The 25,513-nt window shown below is 40.2% G+C and overlaps 1 protein-coding gene across 1 annotated transcript in view; it reads right to left on the minus strand.

Moving 5' to 3' along the window:
* The window catches only part of LOC142104097 (mucin-5AC-like), a 90,850-nt gene extending 81,102 nt beyond the window's left edge, over window positions 1-9,748 (minus strand). The window contains exons 1-2 of the mRNA XM_075188584.1: window positions 9,706-9,748; window positions 4,880-4,885 (exon numbers count right to left, since the gene is read on the minus strand). Of these exons, the coding sequence (XP_075044685.1) occupies window positions 4,880-4,885; window positions 9,706-9,748 (49 nt within the window). The remainder of the gene's footprint in view (window positions 1-4,879; window positions 4,886-9,705) is intronic.
* Window positions 9,749-25,513: the final 15,765 nt, after the last annotated feature.

Consider the following 25,513-nt stretch of genomic DNA (forward strand, 5'->3'; position numbering starts at 1 on the left):
AGGATATGCACATAGTTTAACAAACCAAGCATTTCAGCGACAGGGAATGCCACTTTTGTGGCTGAAGTGCATAATTTGTTTCTGCTAAAAAAAAGGGAACAATTTGGTTGTTGGCTGTTGAACTGGAGAATAAATAGGGATTGTTAATATGTACTAATGGGCATTTGGATAACAGTGGTCATCTTCCACAATAGCTGTTAATGTCATAACCCTTATCATCATCCGCATCTTAAACATCTAGATCAATAAAAAAAAAATATTTTAGAAAAGAAGATAAACCAAGTAGCCAACCATTAGGCATGATGTGTGCCACATTGGAGATGGACAGTAGCGGCATCAATAAAAAATGTTGCACAATATGATAGACCGGAACCACAATGTAAAATAGAACAAGTTGGGATTACATTTGGGCCCTCCCTCCCGGGTGTAATACATATGTTCAACAGCAACATAATTGATATTTATATCATGGACACCATAAAATAGACACGGTTGGAAATTCGACAACAATGACATTGACAGTATTTATCAGGTATTTATCTCTTTCTACTGGTATTTTTCCATCACTATTCAAGCATGCAGTGATTACTCCCATTTTAAAAAACAAAATTCTGACCCTAACTCTCTCGTAAATTACTACCCCATCTCCCAGCTCCCATGCCCCTCCAAGCTTCTCGAGAGAATTGCCTACACTCGCCTCACACACTTTCTTACAGCAAACAACCTATTAGATCTTCTTCAGTCAGGCTTTCGCTCTCAACACTCCACAGAGACTGCACTGACCAAGGTTGTCAATGACTTGATAACAGCAAAAAATAATAATCATTACTCTCTTCTAATTTTCCTGGATCTCTCTGCTGCATTTGACACTGTTGACCATTCTCTCCTCATACAAATGCTACAATCCCTAGGTCTTGAAAGCACTGTCCTATCCTGGTTCTCATCCTACCTATCTAATCGCTCTTTCAGTGTTAATTTCTCTGGATCCACCTCTGCTCCGCTTCCTTTATCAGTTGGAGTACCGCAAGGCTCAGTCCTAGGTCCTCTGCTATTCTCTATCAACAACCACTTCTCTTGGAAAACTAATGAGCTCCTTTGGATTTCAGTATCATCTCTATGCAGATGATACACAAATCTATCTATCCTCTCCTGATCTTTCACCATCTGTGTTGTCTCGCGTTACTGACTGTCTCTCTGCCATTTCATCTTGGATGTCTTCTCGCCAACTCAAACTCAATCTTTCAAAAATTGAATTAATAATATTCCCACCCAAAAACAGAAGTTTCCTGCGTGACATTTCTATTTCTGTTGATAACATGACCATAAATCCCACCCCGCAAGCTCGTTGCCTAGGTGTAATCCTTGACTCACAACTGTCGTTTATTCCCCAAATCAACTCTATGGGCTAGATTTACTAAACTGCGGGTTTGAAAAAGTGGGGATGTTGCCTATAGCAGCCAATTAGATTCTAGCTGTCATTTTGTAGAAGGTTCTAAATAAATGAAAGCTAGAATCTGATTGGTTGCTATAGGCAACATCCCCACTTTTTCAAACCCGCAGCTTAGTAAATCTAGCCCTATATCTAAATCATGTTACATACACCTAAAGAACATTTCCAGAATATGCACATATTTGACACAAGACATCGCAAAAACATTAATTCATGCAATCATCATCTCCCGCATCGACTATTGCAATTCCCTCCTTACTGGTCTTCCCAAAGTCAGACTTGAACCCCTACAATCTATTTTGCACACAGCGGCTAGATTGATTTTCCTTGAAAACCGTTATTCCTCTGCTGAGCCACTCTGTCAGTCTCTACATTGGCTGCCTGTATTTCAATGAATCCAATATAAAATTCTTATACTAACATATAAGGCCATCAACAAAATTGCACCGACATACATTTCCTCACTTGTCTCAAAATATCTCCCTACTCGACACCTCCATTCTGCACAAGATCTATGTCTCTCTTCCACTCTCATCACATCCTCCCATTCTCGGTTACAGGATTTTTTCCAGGCTGCACCCACTTTGTGGAATTCCCTCCCTCGCACAGTAAGACTTTCCTCTAGTCTTCAAATCTTCAAGCGTTCACTGAAAACCCACCTCTTCAGACAAGGTTATGATATTCCTCAACCGCCATCTTAATTCTCTAGATTACCCTATTGCCATCCTCTACACCGGCGGTTCCCAAACTGTGCGCCGCGGCTCCCTGGGGTGCCGCGGCGCTGTCACAGGGGTGCCGCAATCGCCCTAGAAAAAAAAAAAGAAAAGAAAAAAAAAACTTACCCATCATCCAGCGCCAGATCTTCCTCCTCACTGACTGCCGGGCGTGAAGTCATCATGTCCGGCAGCCTCAGTGAGGAGCAGCAGCAGAGAAGACGTCAGGGAAGAAGGTAAGTAAAGGAAGTGAAGGAGAGCACAGAGAGACACGCTGAAGGGGACAGAAAGACACTGAAGGGAGACACAGACAGGCTGAAGGGGACAGAAAGACACTGAAGGGAGACACAGACAGGCTGAAGGGGACAGAGAGGCACTGAAGGGAGACACAGACAGGCTGAAGGGGACAGAGAGACACTGAAGGGAGACACAGACAGGCTGAAGGGGACAGAGAGGCACTGAAGGGGACAGAGAGGCACTGAAGGGAGACACAGACAGGCTGAAGGGGACAGAGAGGCACTGAAGGGAGACACAGACAGGTTGAAGGGGGATAGAGAGACACTGAAGGGAGACACAGACAGGCTGAAGGGGACAGAGAGGCACTGAAGGGAGATACAGACAGGTTGAAGGGGACAGAGAGACACTGAAGGGAGACACAGACAGGCTGAAGGGGACAGAGAGGAACTGAAGGGAGACACAGACAGGCTGAAGGGGACAGAGAGACACTGAAGGGAGACACAGACAGGCTGAAGGGGACAGAGAGACACTGAAGGGAGACACAGACAGGTTGAAGGGGGATAGAGAGACACTGAAGGGAGACACAGACAGGCTGAAGGGGACAGAGAGGCACTGAAGGGGACAGAGAGGCACTGAAGGGAGACACAGACAGGCTGAAGGGGACAGAGAGGCACTGAAGGGGACAGAGAGGCACTGAAGGGAGACACAGACAGGCTGAAGGGGACAGAGAGGCACTGAAGGGAGACACAGACAGGTTGAAGGGGGATAGAGAGACACTGAAGGGAGACACAGACAGGCTGAAGGGGACAGAGAGGCACTGAAGGGAGACACAGACAGGCTGAAGGGGACAGAGAGACACTGAAGGGAGACACAGACAGATTGAAGGGGAATAGAGAGACACTGAAGGGAGACACAGACAGGCTGAAGGAGACAGAGAGACACTGAAGGGAGACACAGAGACTCTGAAGGGGACAGAGAGACACTGAAGGGGACAGACAGACACTGAAGGTGACAGAGAGACACTGAAGGGAGACACAGAGATTCTGAAGGGGACAGAGAGACACTGAAGGGGACAGAGAGACACTGAAGGGGGACACAGAGATGCTGAAGGGGGACACAGAGATGCTGAAGGGGACAGAGAGACACTGAAGGGGGACACAGAGACACTGAAGGGTGGCACTGAGAGACACTGAAGGGGGCACAGAGAGGCTGAAGGGGGACACAGAGAGGCTGAAGGGGGACACAGAGAGGCTGAAGAGGAACACAGAGACGCTAAAGGGGGGCACTGAGAGACGCTGAAGGGGGGCACTGAGAGACGCTGAAGGGGGGCACTGAGAGACACTGAACGGGGACACAGAGGGGCTGAAGGGGGACACAGACACTGAAGGGGGACACAGAGGCTGAAGGGGACAGAGAGAGGCTGAAGGGGGACAGAGAGAGGCTGAAGGGGGACAGAGAGAGGCTGAAGGGGGACTCAGAGAGGCTGAATGGGGACAGAAAGAGACGCTGAAGGGGGGGGACAGAGAGAGACACTGAAGGAGGGGGACAGAGAGAGACGCTGAAGGGGGGGACAGAGAGAGACGCTGAAGGAGGGGGACAGAGAGAGACGCTGAAGGAGGGTCAGAGTGTGAGCTGATGAAGAGGGACACAGAGTGTGAGATGGCAAAGAGGGGGACACAGGGTGTGAGATGGCGAAGGGGATACAGAGTGATATGATAAAGGGGCACAATGTGATGGTGAAAGGGTCTAAATACATCTTACGTCATTTTGACCCAACTACTTAAAAAACGGGACTAACCGATAACTATTTTTGCTTAGGGGTGCCTTGGAAAAATTATGGTGACCCTAAGGGTGCCTCGAGCTGAGAAAGTTTGGGAACCACTGCTCTACACAGCTAATGCAAGACAACAACCCTCTGACTAACATTGCCACACACACAGCCCATGCAATACTTTTACCTTTGCATTCTAGCTGGTCCATTGTGCAATATGATGTAACACCTGCCCTTGTGTTTCAAACTCTTATTGTCTTATAGATTGTAAGCTTGCGAGCAGGGTTTTCTTACCTCTCTGTCTGTATGCATTACCCAGTATAGTCTTATTAATGTTTGTTCCAATTGTAAAGCGCTACGGAATCTGTTGGCGCTATATAAATAAATGTTGATGATGCTGAAGGTTGTCAAATGAAATGTAGACAGCATTATTAGGTCAGCAATAATATCCCTAACCCTAACCCTATCCCTAACACTAACCATGTAATACTGTCCACATTTGAATTATTGACCTATTAATTCTTTCCACCATGTGATTTGTCGACCTAGTAATATTATCAACCCCAAAATTATCGACCTAATGTTGACTTTCTGAATGTCAACCAAATGAATGTCAAGCTGTCGACATCATAGCATTTGACACAAGATGATATACCAAGGTCATAATGTTAAATAATGAAAGATGGATTTATCCTTGGGCCCACTCACCCGTATCTAAAAAAAGGACATAAATATAGTTTAACAAAGCAAGCACTTAAGAGACAGGGAATGCCATTTATGTGGCTGAAGTGCTTGATTGATTTGTGTCCCCACAAAAGAGAACATTTTGGTTGTTGGTTGATGAAATGGAGAATAGATAGGGATTTTATCAAAATATTAAAGGGTATTTGGCTAATAGTGGTTATCTTGCTCTATGTTGACAATGTTATCATCCTCATCATCATCCACATCGCTGCCAAGATCATCATCACACTATATTAGTTCATCCCCACTGGAATCTAGCTCTAGAGATTCTGTTTGTAATTGTGAGCAACAAGAATGTGAAAATTGGATGTTGGACTATGTACTAATGAGGAGGAGGTTAATGATGACAGTGATCACAGTGAAGATCGCATGACGAGCCCATACATTCTTACTGTGGCATCACAAAGACTGCAGATACCTTGACAAATGTTTTCTGGGTTGGGATAAAAATATTTCCAAACAGTTCGTAGGTCCTGGCACGACAATGTGCTTATCATGGGTATCTGCCTTACTTTGAGACAATCATCATCCTCCTCTCATTATCTTGTTCAAGTTCAACACATTCATCATTTTTAGATCCACAATTTTTATCCTCATCATCTTGCACATTAACAAGTTCCAAAGTAGCATCCTCAATTTCCATGTCTAAATAATCATCATTACTACTTATTCTCACATTTCCAAACTGGAGAATTTTTTAAAGAAATCTGCTCTATAATTACAGTGTAAGAATTTAAACATCAGACTCACATACTGCACTCATGAATACCTTTAGATTCAATTCTGTGACTGCCCTGTTCTTCAGCCACAGTGTTCCTTTCATCCACTGATGTGGCTATTTTGGAGGTTACAGACCTACACTCTGAATGAGAAGGTGGTGCATGGGAAATTAAGGAAGATGCATGACCACGTTGGGCCTCTCTTTTGCAATGGGCATTCTAGTACATGTAACAACAGTAGCAGGGCCCCTACTTGGATAAAGTAGGCAAGGTCTGAGCCTTTCTTGCCACTGAGGGTGGGGTATAGAAAGCTAGCTGTTTTCATTTTTTGGACAAATCACCACATTTTTCAGAAACTTTTCCTTAATCCTTACATCAAGAGCTGATCTTTTCTGTGAGATTGACAGTGTTTGGATTTTGAGCATGCTTTATTACACTTTCTTCCTCACCATTTTTACTATTAGAGGGTGAAAAAGTTCTACTACTGCCAGTTCTGGTAATGGCATGCTCCCGATCTGTAGTTGACAAGAGGAGTAAAGCTTGAAGCTGGAGCTACATGTAGCTACCACCACATGAGGTGAATGCACAATTAGACAATTCTTCTGACACTTCCCCACAATATAAGTCAAGTTTAAACAATTAGTCAAAGAAAACCCTTTTTTTGGTCACCTATACAGTTGTGACTGATACTGTCCCTCATACAATTGCTTTCACATTGAAACACTTTGGTTTTTAAAAGCAAGAAATATATTTGGGGGGTGGGGCTTTGCTGCTCACATTCAAAGAGCACCCTGTTTTTTGTCCATTAGATAGATCAGATGTCACTGATAAGGCCCTTACCCAACACCTTCAAATTGAAAGACTTCAGAATTTAAAAGCAAATAATATGTATATATTTTGGGGGTGTGCTGCTCACAGTCAAAGAGCCCCCTGTTTATTGGCCATTTGTACAAATGTCTCTGATACTGCACATCACACAATTACTTTCATAATTGAAACACTTGGGATTTTAAATGCACAAAATAATTTTGGGGGTATGCTGCTAATAGTCCTAGCAAAACCTGTTTTTTGGATGTTCACTAAAGATGTCACTGATACTACCTCTCACACAGTTGCTTTCAGATTGTTGTGTCTAGAACAGACCAGCACCAATCATGAAAAAAATAGGGGTGTGCACCGGGCACTTTTAGTGTTTTGTGTTTTGGGTTCTGATTAGCTTGAGGTTTTGGATTCTGATTTGTTTTGCCAAAACACCTGACGAAAGGTTTTGGTTCTGATTTCGGGTTTTGGGTTCTGATTTATTTTTTAAAAAGCATAAAAGCACTAAAATCCTGTTTTTTGGTTGTTTTCCACTCCTACGCTATTATTAACCTCAATAACATTCAATAACAATCATTTCCACTAATTTCCAGTCTATTCTGAACACCTCACACCTCACAATATTCTTTTTAGTCCAAAACGTTGCACCGAGTTAGCTTTCGGGACTGCGTAATGGAGTGGGCCCGGTACCCAATTTGGTACCGGGGTCACAATACCTCCGCCTTCAAATGGTCTCAATTCCACTGCACAGCTGCCTTCTCCTACATCCTCTGCAGCATATACAGGGTGTAGTTCGAGCGTGTCAATGCCTCTTGTTTTTGACAATGACAGGTCATTTTCATTAATTTTGGATTTGGACCCAACACTGAATGGAGTTGATACGCATCTATCTGGACTGCGTAGTGGAGTGGCCCCGGTACCCAATTTGGTACCGGGGCCACAATATATCACCCTCAACTGGTCTGAATTCCACTGCACAGATAAAAACAAAGAACATAGTATTAAAAATGGCAGTTCCCCTTTTTTGGAACTACAGAAAAAAAGAACGTAGTAATAGAAATGGCAGTTCCTCTTTTATGGAACTATAAAAACAAAGAACAGTAATAGAAATGGCAGTTCCCCTTTTTTGGAACTACAGAAAAAAAGAACGTAGTAATAGAAATGGCAGTTCCTCTTTTATGGAACTATAAAAACAAAGAACATAGTAATAGAAATGGCAGTTCCCCTTTTTTGGAACTACACAAACAATGACGGTAGTAATAGAACTGGCAGTTCCTATTTTTTGGAACTACACAAACAATGACCGTAGTAATAGAACTGGCAGTTCCTATTTTTTGGAACTACACAAACAATGACCGTAGTAATAGAACTGGCAGTTCCTAATTTTTTGGACTGCAAGAATATATTGCTCTATAATATTTTTTATACTTATTCAATTATTTTTTTATATTTTTTTTTATATTTTTTAGAGATTTTTATTTTTTGTTTTAAAAGATTTTTGGCTGCTTAACAAATTGCTATGGATTTATCAGAAACAAATACAGGACAAAAGCATCACTGGACTCAGCAGCACAGACACTGGCCAAAGCACCACTGGAATCAGCAGGACAGAGCAATGGAAAAAGTACCATTGCACTCAGCAGGACAAAGCACCACTTGACTAAATAAATCAGCAGGACAGAGCACTGGACAAAGTACTAATGCACTCAGCAGGACAAAGCACCCCTTTAGTAAAGTTATCAGCAGGACAGAGCACATCAACCTCCCTCTTCACTAACCACAGGGAGAATGAAGATGGCGGCCACGAGCGGGGCATTTATGAGATCCGAGTCTCGCGAGATCCGACGCGAGACTTGGATGTCATAGGCTCGGTTTGGCTTCATTTGGCGCCCGGAAGTTCCCGAACAGTGCTCGGATCCCGTCGGATCCGCACTGTTCGGGTGGGCTCGGATTAGCGAAATCCGAGCCCGCTCATCTCTAGAAAAAAAACATCATGCCCTGGCCAGCCATCGTTTCAGTACATCATGCTTCCATCAAGGGCATGATGAAAAAGTTTGGTTCACTAGGCCAACATTGATAGATATGTTCCATGTATGGAGTCATGTATGGTGGATCAGAAAAAAAGGCCAAATCGGCCCTTCCTTATTTTCAAACTACACAAATTCTAACAATGAAATGTTTTTAAAAGCTCTGATGAAAGCATTATGTACTGATACAATTGTTGAGCAGGGCATGATATTGCAATGTATTTTCACCTATATATATATATATATATATTTTGTTTTTTGGGGGCGTCCTGCTCACCATCAAAAAGCCCACAATAGCAGTCAGATTGAGACACTTTTAAGAGCAAGAAATATACTGCAATAATCTTAAAACAGAGGCGTGGACTATATAAAAGATATTAATCCTAAACTAGTGAGATCCGACATTTTTCCAGAAGCTTTATTTCGATTTCTGATCAGAATTTGGTGCTAGAAACCGAGTCATGATCTGTCGGATTTGTCCAGCTTCGAACTGCTCATCTCTACTTAAACCACCAGCTGCTTAGCATTGTCAGAAGTGCTGCCACATTTCCTACAGATGGAGTAATATGAAACACATAGCAGAGGAGAACACAAGGTTTTGTCCTTTCAATTATTGATTTGCCATTTCCTATTCAAGTGGTGTAAGTTGAATTACTATACTAATAAAGGTGTTAAACTTGATCTGTATTGCTATATACAAATACAGTGATTCCTGTTAGAGTGGCAGCAAACTTGTGGTGGTACTTGCTTAGAGGGGAAGGTAACTCTGGAATTCTCTTTTTGTTTGTGCAGAAGCACAGATAGTGCACAATGGAGCTGCAATCAGTCAAAGCAGGAGGACATGGTTTCTCAGTAATGAAGTAAGTGGAGTGCCTCTGAGTGATATGCTGAGCGGGTAAGTTTATATGTGAAGGGGGGGGGTTGTTTGTATTATGGGGGTATAAAAGTAGTATGGGTTTGCTGTAGGCTGTTAATATATTGTATGGCTATAAATGGGGTCTACGAAGCATTTTTGCCTGGCACTTGCAGAAGTACAAGTTTCAGCAGGCCTTGGAATCCAAGGCCTGCTGGGACCTGTAGTGCACAATGAAATCATGCTGTAAAAAAACACAAACATTGTCCTAAGCGACGTTCATTATAAATCAAAACATCATCACACAAAAATGTCTGGTTTTGCCATAGAAAGTTACTTGCATCACTTCACCCTATTTATTAAAACAGTTACCTCCAGAGAAATCACTGACCTTGTTTTTGCTGACTGTCTCCATTCCCATAGAGTTCTATGGGAATGGTGAAAGTACCAGTTTATAAAGCAGCAAAAAGCTTAGATTGGCCAGTTTTCTATTGTAAAGTTATCGCTATCTGTGTATTCGATAACCTGCTAGCTGCTTGCTTTCAACCCCAGAAGAGAGGAGCATCAGTGAAGAGATAGCTCTTCCTGATCCCACAATGTATCTAATATCCTTGGAGGGCCACATCCAGCAAGTTCATTCCAAAGACATGATTTAGTTTATTTGAGATAAGCCTACTATTATTTCAATAAAATAATGTTTTTATTGCAATGTTCAATTTTAATAATATCTGTTTATGCTCCAATGATTCAACCTAGATACTAAGGGTACGGTAATCATGGTTTTTTGATAAAATTATATTTACTACAACAGGTACTGGTCAACTCAATTTGATCAAGTACATGTTAAATTCAATTTTGATATCCAGATCAAGCTAACACGATAACTTCCAGTAATTTATATATCATTCAGCCACAACATTAAAACCTCCTGCGTAATACTGTGTAAATTTGTCTTGCTGCCAAAACAGCCCTCACCCCTCGAAGCATGGATTACACAAGATCTCTGAAGGTTTCTTGTGGTATTGGGCACCAATACATCAGCAGCAGATCCTTTAAGTACTGTAAGTTAGAAGGTGGGGTATTTATGGCTCGGACTTGTTATTTCAGCTATTCCACAGATACTCAATCAGAGTGAGATCAGGGGAGGCCAAGTCAACACCTTGAACTCTTGGTCATGTTCCTCAAACTATTCTTGAACAATTTTTACAGTGTGGCCGGGTGCATTATCCTGGTGAAAGAGGGGTCTGCCATCAGGGATTACCGTTGCCATGAAGGGGTGTACTTGGTCTGCAACAATGTTTAGGTAGGTGGTACATGCCAAAGTAACAACCACATGAATGCCAGGACCCAAGGTTTACTAGCAGGATATTGCATAGCGCATCACAATGCCTCGACCGGTCTGCCTTTTTCCCATAGTGCATCCGTGTGCCTTCTTTTCCCCAGGTAAATGACGCACATGCACCAGGCTGTCCACATGATGTAAAAAAAAACCTGCGATTCATCATACCAGGCTATATTCTTCCATTGCTCTATGGTCCAGTTCTGCTGTTACATACCTATTGTAGGCGGTTTTTTTGCAGTGGACGGGGGTCAGTATTGTCTGCGGCTATATAGCTCCTTGAAATGCAATGCACTGTGCGTTCTGACACCTTTCTATTATAGTCAGCATTCATTTTTTCACAGTAGCTCTTCTGTGGGATTGGACCAGTTGGACTAGCCATCGCTCATGTGCATCAATGTGTCTTTGGTGTCCATAAGCCTGCTGCTGGTTCACTGATTGTCCTTTCTTGTACCACTTTGGTAGGTACTAACCACTGTATATTGGGAACACCCCACAAAACCTGGCCTTTTGGAGATGCTCTGACCCAGTTGTCTAGCCATCACAATTTGGCTGCTTAGATCCTTATGCTTGCCCATTTTTTCTGCTTCCAACACAGAACTGACTGTTCACTTGCTGTCTAATATAGCCCACCCCTTGACAGGTGCTGTTGTAATGATATTATATGTTATTCACTTCACTTGTCAGTGGTTTTAATGTTGTGGTTGTTTTCGGTGTAATGGTGTGTCATTGACAGTGCAACCATAACTGGCAGTAAACAGATTGCCAGGAACAGAGCCATACCTAGACATTTTAGTGCCCTGGGTGACGGAGAACACTGGTGTTACACCCTCCCTCATATCTTGGTGTGAATAGTTGCTACCTGCCTGCAGCACTGCCTATCCCTTTACAAGCGTTAAACCATACTCCAACCCTGTGCTGCACTCTCTGACCTGCCCTTGCAGTTTGTCTACCTTGCACTGCCATTGGCATCCTCAGCTCAGGTTCTGATTGTAGAGATACTGGAATGTGGGTCCCTGACTGGAAAATAGATAGGTACTATTCGCCTCTTGCAAAGCAGAGCAATGAGTAAACACTAGACCTGCTACTGCCCAACCAGTCCTAACATTTAATTAATAGCATTCCTATTTCTCACAACCAGTTCCAAATGTGTTACAGATTTGGAACCAGAATAGTCATGTTAACCCCTTCCAATATGTTTAAGAGATTAGATGCAGAATAATAATTAAACACCCCCTACATTTTTTTGGGCACCAGAATAGTTATTTCAACCCTTCTCTCTCATATTATTTATAGCTTAGTAGCCTGAATACCTATGTAAAATCCACCCCTAGATTTTTAAAGATATGGTGCCATGCTTTCTAAGACACTCTTCCCCGGTTATATTATAGCCCTGCGGTAGTTAACTTACAGGACTCTCTTAACTTGATTCTTTCTTCTCCCCTCCGCTTCTGATTTTCTTCTTCTTACTCACTGGTGTAAAAAAAATCACACTTTCTATAGAATATTTAGCGCTAGTAAAAGCATCTTAATTGGTATGGAAATGGAATCTATTGATTCCAATATCCACTTTTTTGGGGTGTTTGGAGTGGTACTGGCATGGCAGCTTTTCTGGAAGCGGTAGGCTCTATCTATTTAATTTCTCTGTAATTGAACACATTGGGGTCATTTGATTGTCTTCTGGTAGCTACCTTGAACGCAAGTGCAACCACTGGTATGAACTCATGTCAATTTCAATCTAATTTTAAATGCGGTGTCAATGGCGTTTTACTAAAACCAGAGGGTAACCAGCCTAAACGTTTAATTTTTTTTTTGAATGAGCCATATTTCATGTTTATATTCATTTGTTACGTGAGACTCATCAATGAAAACATCCATAGTCTTTACAAACTGTGCAACTAACTGTGTCTAATTTTTAGACTGCATATAGTATATGTATGTGACTTATGGCAAGTTTGGCTATTTTTAAACATAAGTTGAGTTGAATGAATAAGGGCCTTCTTAGCTAAATGTAGATTTGGTGCACTGATGCGTCTCCTATTGTGCCCAGTTCAAATTAAGAATTCTTGTTGCACTACAATATATTTAAATGAACCTCACAATGTGGAGATAATGGCTTAGACAGTGGTTTAGAGAGGGGATTCTGCAGAGTTTCATTGAAACTGAATCTCATGGGCTGATTGTATTCTCAACTATGTGCTGCAGGACATCTCACGGATATGACCCAGGACATCTTTGCGATGTTCAGCTGCACTCATTTACTACAGTGTATGGAAACATTGCTGATTTTCCCGCACACGTCTATGGGGTAAAAAAAAAAATTGGTTCAGATACATCAACGCAGAATAGCTTTATAACTTTATAACTGTTTTCTATGGCACATCGCTGAGAATTAAACTGGTCCCTTGTTGTTAATAAAAAATATTGTAACCTTCTATTATTTAGAAGAATACTTTACGCGAGTCTCATTCAATTTTTCAAAAAAGCAGTATTTTTTTGGAAGATTAACTCACAGGAAGTACATTACTTAAATTTCAATAACTGACAGAACTGTAATGTAAGATGCCTTCAATGAAGTGCCATTTATTGAGAAAAGCACCAACATTACTGACATAAATAAATAAGCATCATGAGAGCACATTATTCACATGTAATAGTTAGAAAACTTTTGATGAGTATGGAATGCTTTTTATATCCTCTTCTGTAACTTTTTATGGATTCATAGGGGTATATTTACTAAACTGTGGGTTTGAAAAAAATGGCGATGTTGCCTATAGCAACCAGACTCTAGTTATCATTTATTTAGTACATTCTACAAAATGACAACTAGAAACTGATTGGTTGGCTATAAACACCATCTCCACTTTTTCAAATACACAGTATAGTAAATATACCCATAATCTTTTTTTACAAGACACAACAAACATTGGATTGCACATTTTATAACTCCTTGAATTGTAGCCTGCAAATGCCTTAAATATTGGTATAATATTTTTTTGGGCTATTCTGTATATCTTGAACTCACATTGATGCTATATATTTTATGCTTCAAAAAATAAAAATAGTTAAGAAGCGCAGATGGGGTTTACTTTGGAGATCACAGGCACAATACCTTTATAGTATACTTTCCCATACCACTTTTATTTCCCACAAAACCCAAGTGTTGAGTAGTTATGTTTGAAAAACATTGTCTTCAGTTTTTCTATAGATTAATATCTTAATAGATATAGTATATAATTCACGTTCTAATGATTGCCAAATTCAATGAACTGTAACATCAGGCAATCAAGAGATAGATTTAAGGTAATGCAAACAAAGAAGGCTGTCAGTGAAAGGTTGGAAAAAAGGTCTGGAAAAATACAAAAGCATGACTGAAATAAGAGGAATTTTACAATTCAATCAATAATTTAAACATTTAATGTTGTTTTTAATATAAATTGTGCCATGCATTTTCAGCTCAAAGAATAAGTTTATTTTTCAAGATACAACCAATTAATTGTAACTATAAATTCTTGTAAGATTAGCACCTACCTTTTACCTGGCCCACACTTAGAATTAAGACCCATAACGGGAGCCCGGCAAAGAGTCCCATGGCGTACACTGCTCAGACAGGGGTGAACCATCAATGAGCATAATGCTCTTTCTCAAAGCCAAGCTTTTATACTGTGTCAGTGTAAGTTTGGCATGATATTTCTGTCAGGCGTGGCCTGGTTGACTGTTCCTAAGGAATGATGACCTGCATGCTCTCTTGCATGAACAAAGGAAGGTTATTTAAATAAAATCACTAATAAGGAACTATAATCCTACAACATCCTGTTTCACCATTATTTTCGTTTCATTCATAATAGAATTTTGCAAATATTAATTTTTTAGAGAGAAAGCAGTGGAGTAGTGAAGTTCACACATATCTACCTAAAGTGAAAGTAAAAAATATATATATTTTATTCAAGCAGCCGTATAAAATCCATTATTGTTCAACTACGCTATTTAGACTACATTTTGATGAAATCTTTATCACACAATAACTTATAAGGGTAGCCTAAACAATATTCAGACAATTGCCCATTGTCTACTAGCTATGACTTCAGCCATACCCAGTAGCACCAACATACAATAGATTTTTACACTGTGATGGTAGTCAGTCAATGAAATTCCTAAGTATGGGATGTAGTGAAAGCAAATTCACTAAATGGATTTAACAATGGATTGGATGCATTCCTTATAGCTATGCATTCATAAAATTAGTAAATAGTAAAATTGGTGTGATTGATACAGGTAATTAATCTATTTTCCAAACATGAGGTCAGACAGGAACTTATGATTCCCTGTGCGTCCAAACTCGGTGCTGCCGCACCGGGTTTGTTTTGCCGTCCTCTAGTACAACATAAGTGGAATATATAAAAAGCTAAACTTCATTGACTTGTGTCATTTTCAACCTAAATATGGAGCTGAGAACTCTGTAGCAATAATTTATGTTCCAAAGGCTACATACAAATCCATACTCTTGATAAAATTAACTTGGCTTACTAATTAAAGGGAGTCCTTATCAAAAATCACATAAAAAAACTGTACAACTTAAAATTTCTAAAGAACATTGCTGCCCAGAAGAAGAAGGATAACCACATCTAAATGTACGTGTGTATTCAAAAATTACAATGGTGTTGGTCAAGAAAGAGAGCACTTAATAGTCTGTCACTGCTCCCGAAAGTCATCATACCTCACATCTTATCATTATATGTGAAGAACCTCATGCTTTAAATTAACTCTAAAGTAAGGAGGCATCCTGATGTCACATCTATAATTCTGTTATTGGTGTGCTGGCAATTTAAAATTAGTATTGGCTATTGTTCATATACACATTCCATATATTATAATTGGTAACGGTTGCATTTTTAAAAACAAAAAAGTGCCCCTCTCAACTTGTAACCCCAATGACATTATACGTAATACGGTATTGGCGGTACACGCCGGAGACAGTATCCCCATGTGTAATTAAGATATTGAGTATTTGCACTCAAGGTATTACTTCGGAAGTATGCTGTACCTCTGAATTGATTATTGAATATTAGAGACGCTTAGGTGAGATAAGGAATATGCCGGTAGAGAGGGTATTATTACGAACGAAGACTGCCAATCTAGGGTGATATCTGACGTTACATATCACCTGAGTCCTGTTAGTAAGATTTTATTTATTTTTTTTACTTGTTATTAGAAACATCTTTTTCCAGTAGAAAAGGCATTACAGAATCTCAAGAGGTTAATCAGTGACAGATAGCACATGTTTACATACAACAGAACACTTAAACACTCTCATGATACCCTCATAATCAGGAGATAATTGCGTATTTAATTAGTACTGTAAAGATGTTGTTTTAACATTTCAGGGTTATAGGGTATAGAGGGGGAAGGGGGGTAATGAATGGAAGGGGGACATGTAGGGACCAGAGGAAGGGATGGGGGGTTAAGGATTCACACATCAAGTCAGAGAAAAAATAAACTTTTCAGAAATATCATTCCATGCTCAGATTACACTAAAACTGGAGTGGAGGTTGGTTATGATATAAGGCCCATGAGGACCAGACTTTGTAGAAGGAGACGGTGGAGCCTCTAAGCACACTAGTAATGTGCTCCATTTGGTAAGTATGCCAGATCCGACTGCAGACCATCTGAAGTGTTGGTGGTGTGGAGTTTTTCCAAGAGGCCGCTATTTGACATGTGGCAGCGCTGATGATGTACCTGAAGAATTTATGCTCAGATTTGGTAAGGTCTGGGAGGGGCAGCAGTAGTAAAATATGCTTAGGGTCAGGTGGTGTATGAGTATTTAGGATTGTTGAGGCTAATACGAGAACTGCTGTCCAGTAAGGGTGGATCCCGAGACAGTCCCACCATACATGCATGAATGTTCCAGTCTGACCACAGTTTCACCAGCAGTCAGCACTAGTCTGCGGGTATATTTTTTGTAATCTCGAGGGAACATAATACCATCTATGTAACAGTTTGTTAGCATTTTCTTTGATGCAGACATTTATAGAGCAGCGAGCTGTACAATCAAATATATCCAACCACTCTTCCTGATCTAGCTCGGTCCCCAGGTCCGCCTCCCACTGCGTCTGAAAACGATCCTTAACAGGTGGAGTGGCAGGAAGTAAGCTATTATAAAGAATAGATATAAGACCTTTGGAGACCGGGCCCGAGAGGCACAGGTTCTCAAATGTGGTGGGTGGTCTAGAAAAGAGTTGAGCATTAACTGTTTGGTGGTAGTGCCTAATCTGAAGAAACTGATGGAACTGTCCCGGAACAAAACCACACCGTTCTACCAGCTCAGAAAATTGTGGAAATATTGCTGTTTTAGTTATATGATTAAGTAACAGCAGCTTACCTTTACCTGCCCATTTTGTATACATGGAACGAGATAACCCAGGCATAAAGGCTGGATTAGACCATAAGGGTACCAGAATTGAAGGTGTAGGTGAGAGGGATGCTATACGATTACATCTAGACCAGATTGATAGAGACAGGGATAGGACTGGATGTGCTCAAAGACCGGATGCTGTGCGGCTGGAAGCCATAGGACTGAGCAAATTGGTGAGCCACCCTATATGTCCTACTCTATGTCCACCCATATCCTAGTTCCAGGGGGAGAATGCCATTTTACACACTGGGCCAGCCTCGCAGCATAATAGTAGTTGCAGATGCTAGGGGATGCCAAGACCACCCGCCGCGGGGGAGCGCTGTAAGATGCGAGCAGAGATCCTGGGCCTCTTGTTTGACCATATGAAGTGCAATATTGAAATAGCACATAATTACACTATGGAAGAACTAGAGAACTGATGTGGCTACTTGAAAAAGCTTATATAATAGACTCATATAATAGATTCAGGTGATTAAGTTACAATTTAGAAATAACTCTAAGCCTTGAATGAGATATTGAAAACCTGAGACATATAGGTGAGATTAAAAACACACCAGCAGAACGAGTATTACCATGGATAATTTTAGTTAATCTCAGGTGTTATTTGAAACTATGCATCAGGCAATTCTTGGAAGTTGAATACTATATTGTTGATAGTTATATATATAGCATTTATTAAAACTCAGTATTTAATATTCATCACTGATACACTAAGATAAGAATAAATGTCATAAGGCAGTTTATATGTGAAGTATAACTGAGAACACATGAGTATAACTCAGCTCAACACGCAATCAGGTCATAGGATTACTCTTGATATGGACTGTACTATATTTAGATATTGAATACTCTATTTTGAAGTAAGGACTGATAAATTAAAGATACATCTAACTATACCCCCGCCACCCCTCACCAACATATGCAATTCAACATTTTTATATACGTTATTTGGGATTCTGTCTATAAATAATTGATGAGCAAACAATGAACTCAATATTCTGTATTCTGTATTTGAAACAGACATTTATCTAGGACCAACTATTTGTTGGAATCCGATATATTTGAGCTCTGCTCTTATAATAAATATTTATTGCACTGTAGGGTTCCTGTTTATTGATTTTAATACATGACACACACACAACATTTTTAATGTTTATTTCGCTTGTTTGGTAGTTCATATTTTAACAAATAATAATAAAATTAGATTTTTTTACATTGTCATCAATTACTCTCTTGGGGACTGGAGTGCCTCTTTTCTTCTTTTTCTTTTGTTTTCGTAATGTGGTTATTAACATAGAGGAGTGCACCTCATCTGTGTATAAAGATGGTATTATTCTGTTACTAACAGATGGTAGTCCTATACCTTTGTGTGACCACACCTTTGTGTTTACTGTGGTATTGATATATAGAGAGCTTCATGATAAGGATGTCCACTTCAATTAATAGTATGGTCATATAAGAAGCTCTTGATCATCTGATTGTCAAAGTACTCACCAGATCCAAGGAAATAAAATATAATATAATGTAGGATGTCATTTCCGCCTGTAGAACAGGACTATCTAATATCTTTCCTGTTACTGGAAGACATATATAACAGTTCCATTTATAATGTGTAGGGAGGCTCATAAAGCCAAACGTCCTTAAACTTATCCACATGTTCAGAAGCATAGCACTTACCCATTGAGGGTTAAGTTGTTGATTATCTCCAGCCAATAGTATCCTGTGGGAGTGTTTAGGTTTGTGTGCCCATATATTCTCACGCAAAGGATGCTGGGTCTCTTCCGTCGCAGAAATCCCCTCCCACTCACCCTGTGTTTATTTTGTTACAAGGTTTGGTAGTCACAGAGTAAGTAAGGTTAAGCAGGAGAGCCCTTGCAGTTGGCAACTGGGGCGTACGGTGCTATCGCTGATTGGCTAATGCCACCACATACTTCAAGCATCTTGGTTCGTGGTTACCCGGTATGGGGACCCTGTGTTCTGCATTGTACGGCAATTCATCCGTGAGCCCTGAAGTGATGTGGTCACTATTACGCCAGATTTAGCACCGGCCAATCGTAAGGGACTAGGTCCCGGTATCAGTGGTAGGCCGGATGGCCGTACACTGTTTGGTTTAGCTTTTATTAGTTAGCTAAAGGCAAGTGCTCTCGCTCCCACCAGTTTTATACATTTTAATAAACTGTGACCTTTTTTAAGCCAAAGCTGAAGTTGTCGTGTCTTTATTTATTAGTTGGTAAGAGATATGGTTATACCTGAGGAGAGGGTGTGCGTGGAAGAAGGAATCTGTGGTATGAAGTTTATATAAAATACAACATCACATTGGCAATAAATATTTTAAAGTTAGAAAACAAATATGCAATTGCACACAACAAAAGCATTATTTAATTGAATACAAAATGTGCAGCACATGTTTTCCAAGGGTATGTAGATAAAAGAATTGGAGCCATTTTACCAAATATAAAATATACGACACCATCTAAACAATGACATACAACTTAGTCTCATTCATGACTGAGATTACCATTTTTAAATATGTACATTACTAATGATGTAGTCTGTGACCTGTTCTCCAGACTTGTCCTCCTTAAGACTGATAGTCCAATTTGTTTTTGATATTCCACTAAATTGCCCAGAAGAAAAAGGTTTGTTGGTTGCATCATTTATAGCAAAAAGCAGACTGAATTTACATCTATTGGAGTCTGTGTTTATATCGCTATTGGTTTTGCATGTCGGCTGAATTTCAACAAGCATTTATGTTCTATTTACCAGCTTTATGAGAGTCCATACGGCACTTTAAATATCTGTGTTTTTTTTAATCTACATTAAAGGAGAATATTACATTATAAAGTGCTTATATAAACATACACTTTTTGGGGTATTTAACTACTTGATTTTTTTCCAATTGTTATTTTCAGTGCACTGATAAGGGTATTAGTATACGAAGTCTGATTTTTTTTTAGATTAGTTACTGTTGTGTTTATTGGCGGGATACATTGTTTATATATGTTTTTATTTTATTAACGTTATATATATATTTTAATATATTCATTTTTATATGAATTTATGATTAGTGGAATTGGAATGAAAGACACTTCAGAGCGGTAGTTTATCGCATTTTTATACTATTCAATAGGAGCACACATACTCTTTTCTACGGCTGCAGAGGGCTTTCATTCCTAACCCATTTAATTAATTGTCCTTGCTTGCATATATCCAGCGCCCAGGGATTTATTAGGGGCCCTTAAAGCAGTCTGTGCTCCACTGTAGGAAGCGCTTCTCAGTTATAAAAACTGGGTGAGTAGAGAAGGGTTGTAGCAGGCATAGGTGGTGGTCCACCTGTTCGTGTGGCGTTCATTTCATATGAAGAGGAGCTGCGTGAAATCCTTATCCTTGAAATGATTGAGGGAGTGAATGTGCAGGACACTGATGCCCATCCAGTACAACAGCAATCTGGTGAGTGTTGCTTAAATATATATTTAATGTAAAATGCAAATACAATGTACAATGTTTTTTTTTCATTTTATTGACACCCACATTCTTAAAGGCTGCTATATATATATATATATATATATATATATATATATATATGAAGAAAGTTTCTTCACTGCTGACAGATAAGTACTGCTCATTAATTCAGGCATGCTGCCCTCGAAGAGCAAGCTAGTGAGTGTAACCTGGTGATAGAGAATATAATGCTTAGGATGTGTTCAAGAAGCCCTTTTTCTGTTCATCTGCATTTGCGCATAGCCAATAAATGAAAATTTTTCATATTGCGTCGTATGGTTGACTTCTGACTTACACAGAAAATCATATACTGTTGTCCAGTTTCACACCACTCCACTCACTTTCAAATATGTTTTTCTCACCTAACATTATTAAATCTGTAGGTTGTTGTTTGCAATGTGTGACATCCATTCTGTCTGTTATTGTTAACATCTTCACTCCTCTTCTAAGAGGCAAATGTGGATGTGTATTACCTAGCCATCAATATGATTTACATTACTGTACTACATGTTTACTGGTGATGATTTAAGACATTTGAAATTGTTCATTGACCATAGCAAAATTAGTTATGTATTTACAATGTCACAGATTAAGGAAGCTAATATGTAACTTACAAAATACTTAAGGTTTTATTTTCTCTACAGAAACATCCAAACACCAAAAAGATGTTTAGCTTCAAAACGCACAGATGTCACTTGCTGGAAGACAACACGTTAGTGACACTAATACTAGTTGAGGTACAATCTGCAAGCTTTCAGGAATAACCCCCTGGACCAGCTGAGGCATCACAGAAGCAGCCAGCACAATTGATTCACGAAGGGAAGCAACATTGCTTTAAATAGAATTAATTCAGCTATTGAGCAAACAAATGTAAACCATATCCAGACGACTGGCACAGTTGAAGCATTACACACCACGGTGAGGGAGGTCAATGCAAATGTGCTACGGATGAGTGTGTCAGATGCCATCCCTGCTTTTCTCCACTCATGCAGGGAGGGCCACCTGATTCCTGCTCTGACACATCTGGTTGCCTAGCAAGCAGACGCACTTCTTCTGGCCGGAGTGCCAGAGCTTCTAACCTGGCTTACCTGACTTCTCTTTTGGACTCCGTTTTGGCTCTGAACATTTCTTAGGTACCCGATTTCTGGCTATTCTCTGACCAACCATCTGGATCTCCCTTCTGTACTGTGCTTCTCCATTGTCTTGGACTCGGGCTGTTTGACTACTCTCATGTACTTCCTACTTTGCTGGAAGCTGTCTTGGAGAACTGCGACCTGCGACCTGCACGTCCCTTGCAGCAAAGTCCAAACCTTCTTGCTGGGTCCGTGGTGGAGACCAGAGATGTGTTAGACTTCATGCCTCCAAGCTCAGTAGTGTCAATCCCAGCAAATAGGCACCATTCATTGTGTGCCTTGTGACAGAGTGCACAAATTCATGAGGACATAATTACCAGGTTACCTGCTCCATATTCCTCTGGAGAGACTAGTATGGCAAGTATGCCTCTTTGGTCCACACCAAATACTCTGCCAGGCAAAGAGTTCACACTATGGGTGGCAAAGGAAGAGGAGAGTGTTTCTTAAGAAGTCCACATCTATCTGCAAAAAGAAGAGAGTAACACATATATTATAATAAACATTAATATATTCTCACTTATTTAATTGCCAAGCAACACAGTTTTAGTGTTCGTGGGTCATTAATATGTTTATACTTTTTTATGTTTAAACCCTTTAAGTTAGGCTATCGTTTATCATTTATGTCTCTAAGGAAATCCCAGAAGAAGAGAAAGGAGAAGAAGAGAAATGCCTGAAAGAGACTTTTTATGGAGCATCTGGAATCTGCTCCTAAAAGGGAGGGGATAATGTTATGATCTGCCATGTATCTTTGTGTGCATTTTACCCTGTGTTATGATTTGCCTTGTTTCCCTGTGTGCATATTACCTTGCAGTACCTGTGATCCTCCAGAGGTGCTGCTGTTCGGCCTTTCCTACTATCAGGGTTTAACTAGCACTGCTAGTTCATCATCCACACCTGTCTGTGGCCTATATATGCCTGCCTATTCCAGAATCCTTTACTGGTCATTGAAGTATCTAGCCTGCTCATGTTTCTTTACTCCTGGATTACCTGCATATTTCTGGCTACTACTGCGAACTGGTTTCAGTTAAGTTATTTGCTGTATTTCATTATTATTTACCTGTTGTTTGGCAAGATCTGGAAGTTCATTGTTTTATTCAGCCTGAACTGTTTACTTTTATTTGCATACACTTCTTGGGCCCTTTTTAATGACATCATGATTAACTGCAGGCCAATTGATTTTTATTTCTTCAATCTCACCTCTCACAACCACCACTTTTATTTTGGCTGTTTGGATGGCGGTTTTGCAAAACCCCAGCTTAGTAAACTGGGCTGTTTGTATGTTCATCTTTGTTAAAATCGGGAAGGCGATCTGTAAAGTTGTAGTTTTTAAAAATGCTCATTCTGGCCGTTTTAATGTCGGTTTCACCTTTAGTAAGTGCGGTGGCTTTTAAACCGTTGAATTCCAGCAGTTTCATCAAACCACCCTTTAATAAATCTAGCCCCAAATCTTGATTTAATCTCTCAGTTTTACCATTAGATTGGGGATGGTAAGCCATGGAAAATTGAGACAGATATTAAGATATTTGCAAAGTGATCTCCAAAATAAAGAAATTAATTGAACTAAATGGTCCAAGACAACCTCATAGGGGCATCCACATAGATGGAAAATTTATTTCTTTTAGTCAGGGTGAGGCAGAAGATAAGGCAGAAGATAAACCAGTTAGAGGAATAAAATGGGCCATTTTAGACAAACGATCCACAACTACACTGATTGTGTTACATTTTTTACTCTGAGGCAGATCAGTGATGAATTGCATGGCAATGTGGATCCATGGTCTGAGAGGAATTTGCCAAAGGAGAAGAGGAATGAAAGGTGCTTAACAAGGGATCTTGTGTTGAGCACAAGTCGCACATGCAGAAACAAATTCTCTTATATCCAGACAAAGAGTTGACCACCAAAATTTCCTTGAAGAACCAACATAATCAGAGAAGCAAGAAGAATGTGTTCCTTGTAGTTGCTTCTCCTGAAATTTGGGAGGAACAAAGATCTTGCTAGAGGAGAAGTTATTGGGAGATCCACAGAGGAGGAGAGGAGGAATTTGGGTCCAGAATAGGATGATATTCCAGGTTTTTCAAGATTCTGACAGCCTTCAAACGCCCAAGAAAGAGTGTCAGCTTTCTTGTTCCAGTCCCGATCTAAACATAATAATCAAGAAAAATACAGGGACAGCACACTTGGCGAGGGTTCAAACATTGAGCAGATTGGAGAAACAGTAGATTTTTAGGATCAGTAAAAATGGTTACATGAAAGTGGGAACCTTAAAGAAGATATCTTCTTTCAGCAAGGGCGAGTTTAATGGGCAGAAGTTCCTTATCTCCAATTGTATCATTTCTTTCAGCTGGAAAGAATATTTGAGAAAAGAGATCACATGGGTGCAACTTCCCTGTGAAAAATATATGAGAAAATATTTCTCCTACATTGACTGAAGAGGCATCAACATTCAAGAAGAAAGGTATAGTAATGTCAGATTTCTTGAGGACAGTAACTGTAGAGAATGCACCTTTGAGGCATTTAACATGCTCTCCACTCTTTCAGATACAAATCAAATTGTAGGCACCACAAAGATCGCGTCTAGTGAAGATTTGGGCTCCTTTAATGTGATCAAATAACTCTATAATGAGAGGAATAGGGTAGTGATTTTTTGGCAGTATATACTTTATTATTTTTTAGACATGCTGACATACAATTATGTATTTTTTATCTGCACTTCTGATTGGCCGCTTGACATATAAAAACCTGCGTCAGATGTACGGATCACTCTTAACCTTCATAAAGACCTAAGGACTCGGGTTGAAACGCATTGGTTGAATAGAACTTTTGCTGACAAGTTGTTCCTGATGTGAGAGGAAGAGAAGGTCCGTTTTATTTGAATCTGGATTTTAACCTTTTTTATGCTGACCTCTACATACCGCTCTGGTAGGAGTGAACTTGCTCATAATGAGGATTTTATATGGTTGGTTTTACTTTGTTAAATTGTATTGAAGATATTATGCCAGATTTTAGCATTTGTTCTTTTTTCTTCACATATCCATGATATTTGGTAATTCTGAGAAGAGATTGTGATATCTGTGATCTTCACTGATGTTTCAATAAGAAATATCTTTAGGTTTTTATACGTATGTACAGCCCAAGGAGCGTATATCCCGTAAATTAACCCTTACATCTCTTGTTTAAGTACATCATGTGGTGGCTTACAGTTACTTAATTACTCCACCTTACCCTTTGGATTCATCCTTAAGGTGATGGTATACAGTTAAACAAGCAACACCAGTGTTTGAATTTATTATATATGTGCTCCTTTTTTCCTCCTTTTTTATGATTCTTGTCTGGATACATATGGGCAGGGTCGAACTGGCCCACCGGGGGATCGGGCTATCCACCGGTAGGCCCCGACCCTGAATCGCTCCCCTCTTCATTGGTAGGGGGAGCAAGAAACTTTTAAAAAAAACAAAAAAACTCGCATGACCACAGCGGCGGCTCCGGTCGCACTAAATGTCGGGTGTGACGTCATCACGCCTGATGTTCAGTGAGGAGCGCCGACAAGACAGAAGACAAGAAAATGAAGAAGCAGTTAGAAAAGGTAAGTGGCAGAGTGAAGGGGGGAGTATGGCAGAGAAGGGGGAGTATGGCAGAGAAGAGGAAGCATGGCACAGAGAGAAAGGAGTATGGCACAGAAGGGGGAGCATGGCACAGAGAAGGGGGAGCATGGCACAGAGAAGGGGGAGCATGGCACAGAAGGAGGAGCATGGCACAGAGAAGGGGGTACATGGCACACAGAAGGGGGAGCATGGCAC

Source organism: Mixophyes fleayi, chromosome 10 (genome assembly GCF_038048845.1).
Source record: "Mixophyes fleayi isolate aMixFle1 chromosome 10, aMixFle1.hap1, whole genome shotgun sequence".
Classification (NCBI taxonomy): Eukaryota; Metazoa; Chordata; class Amphibia; order Anura; family Limnodynastidae; genus Mixophyes; species Mixophyes fleayi.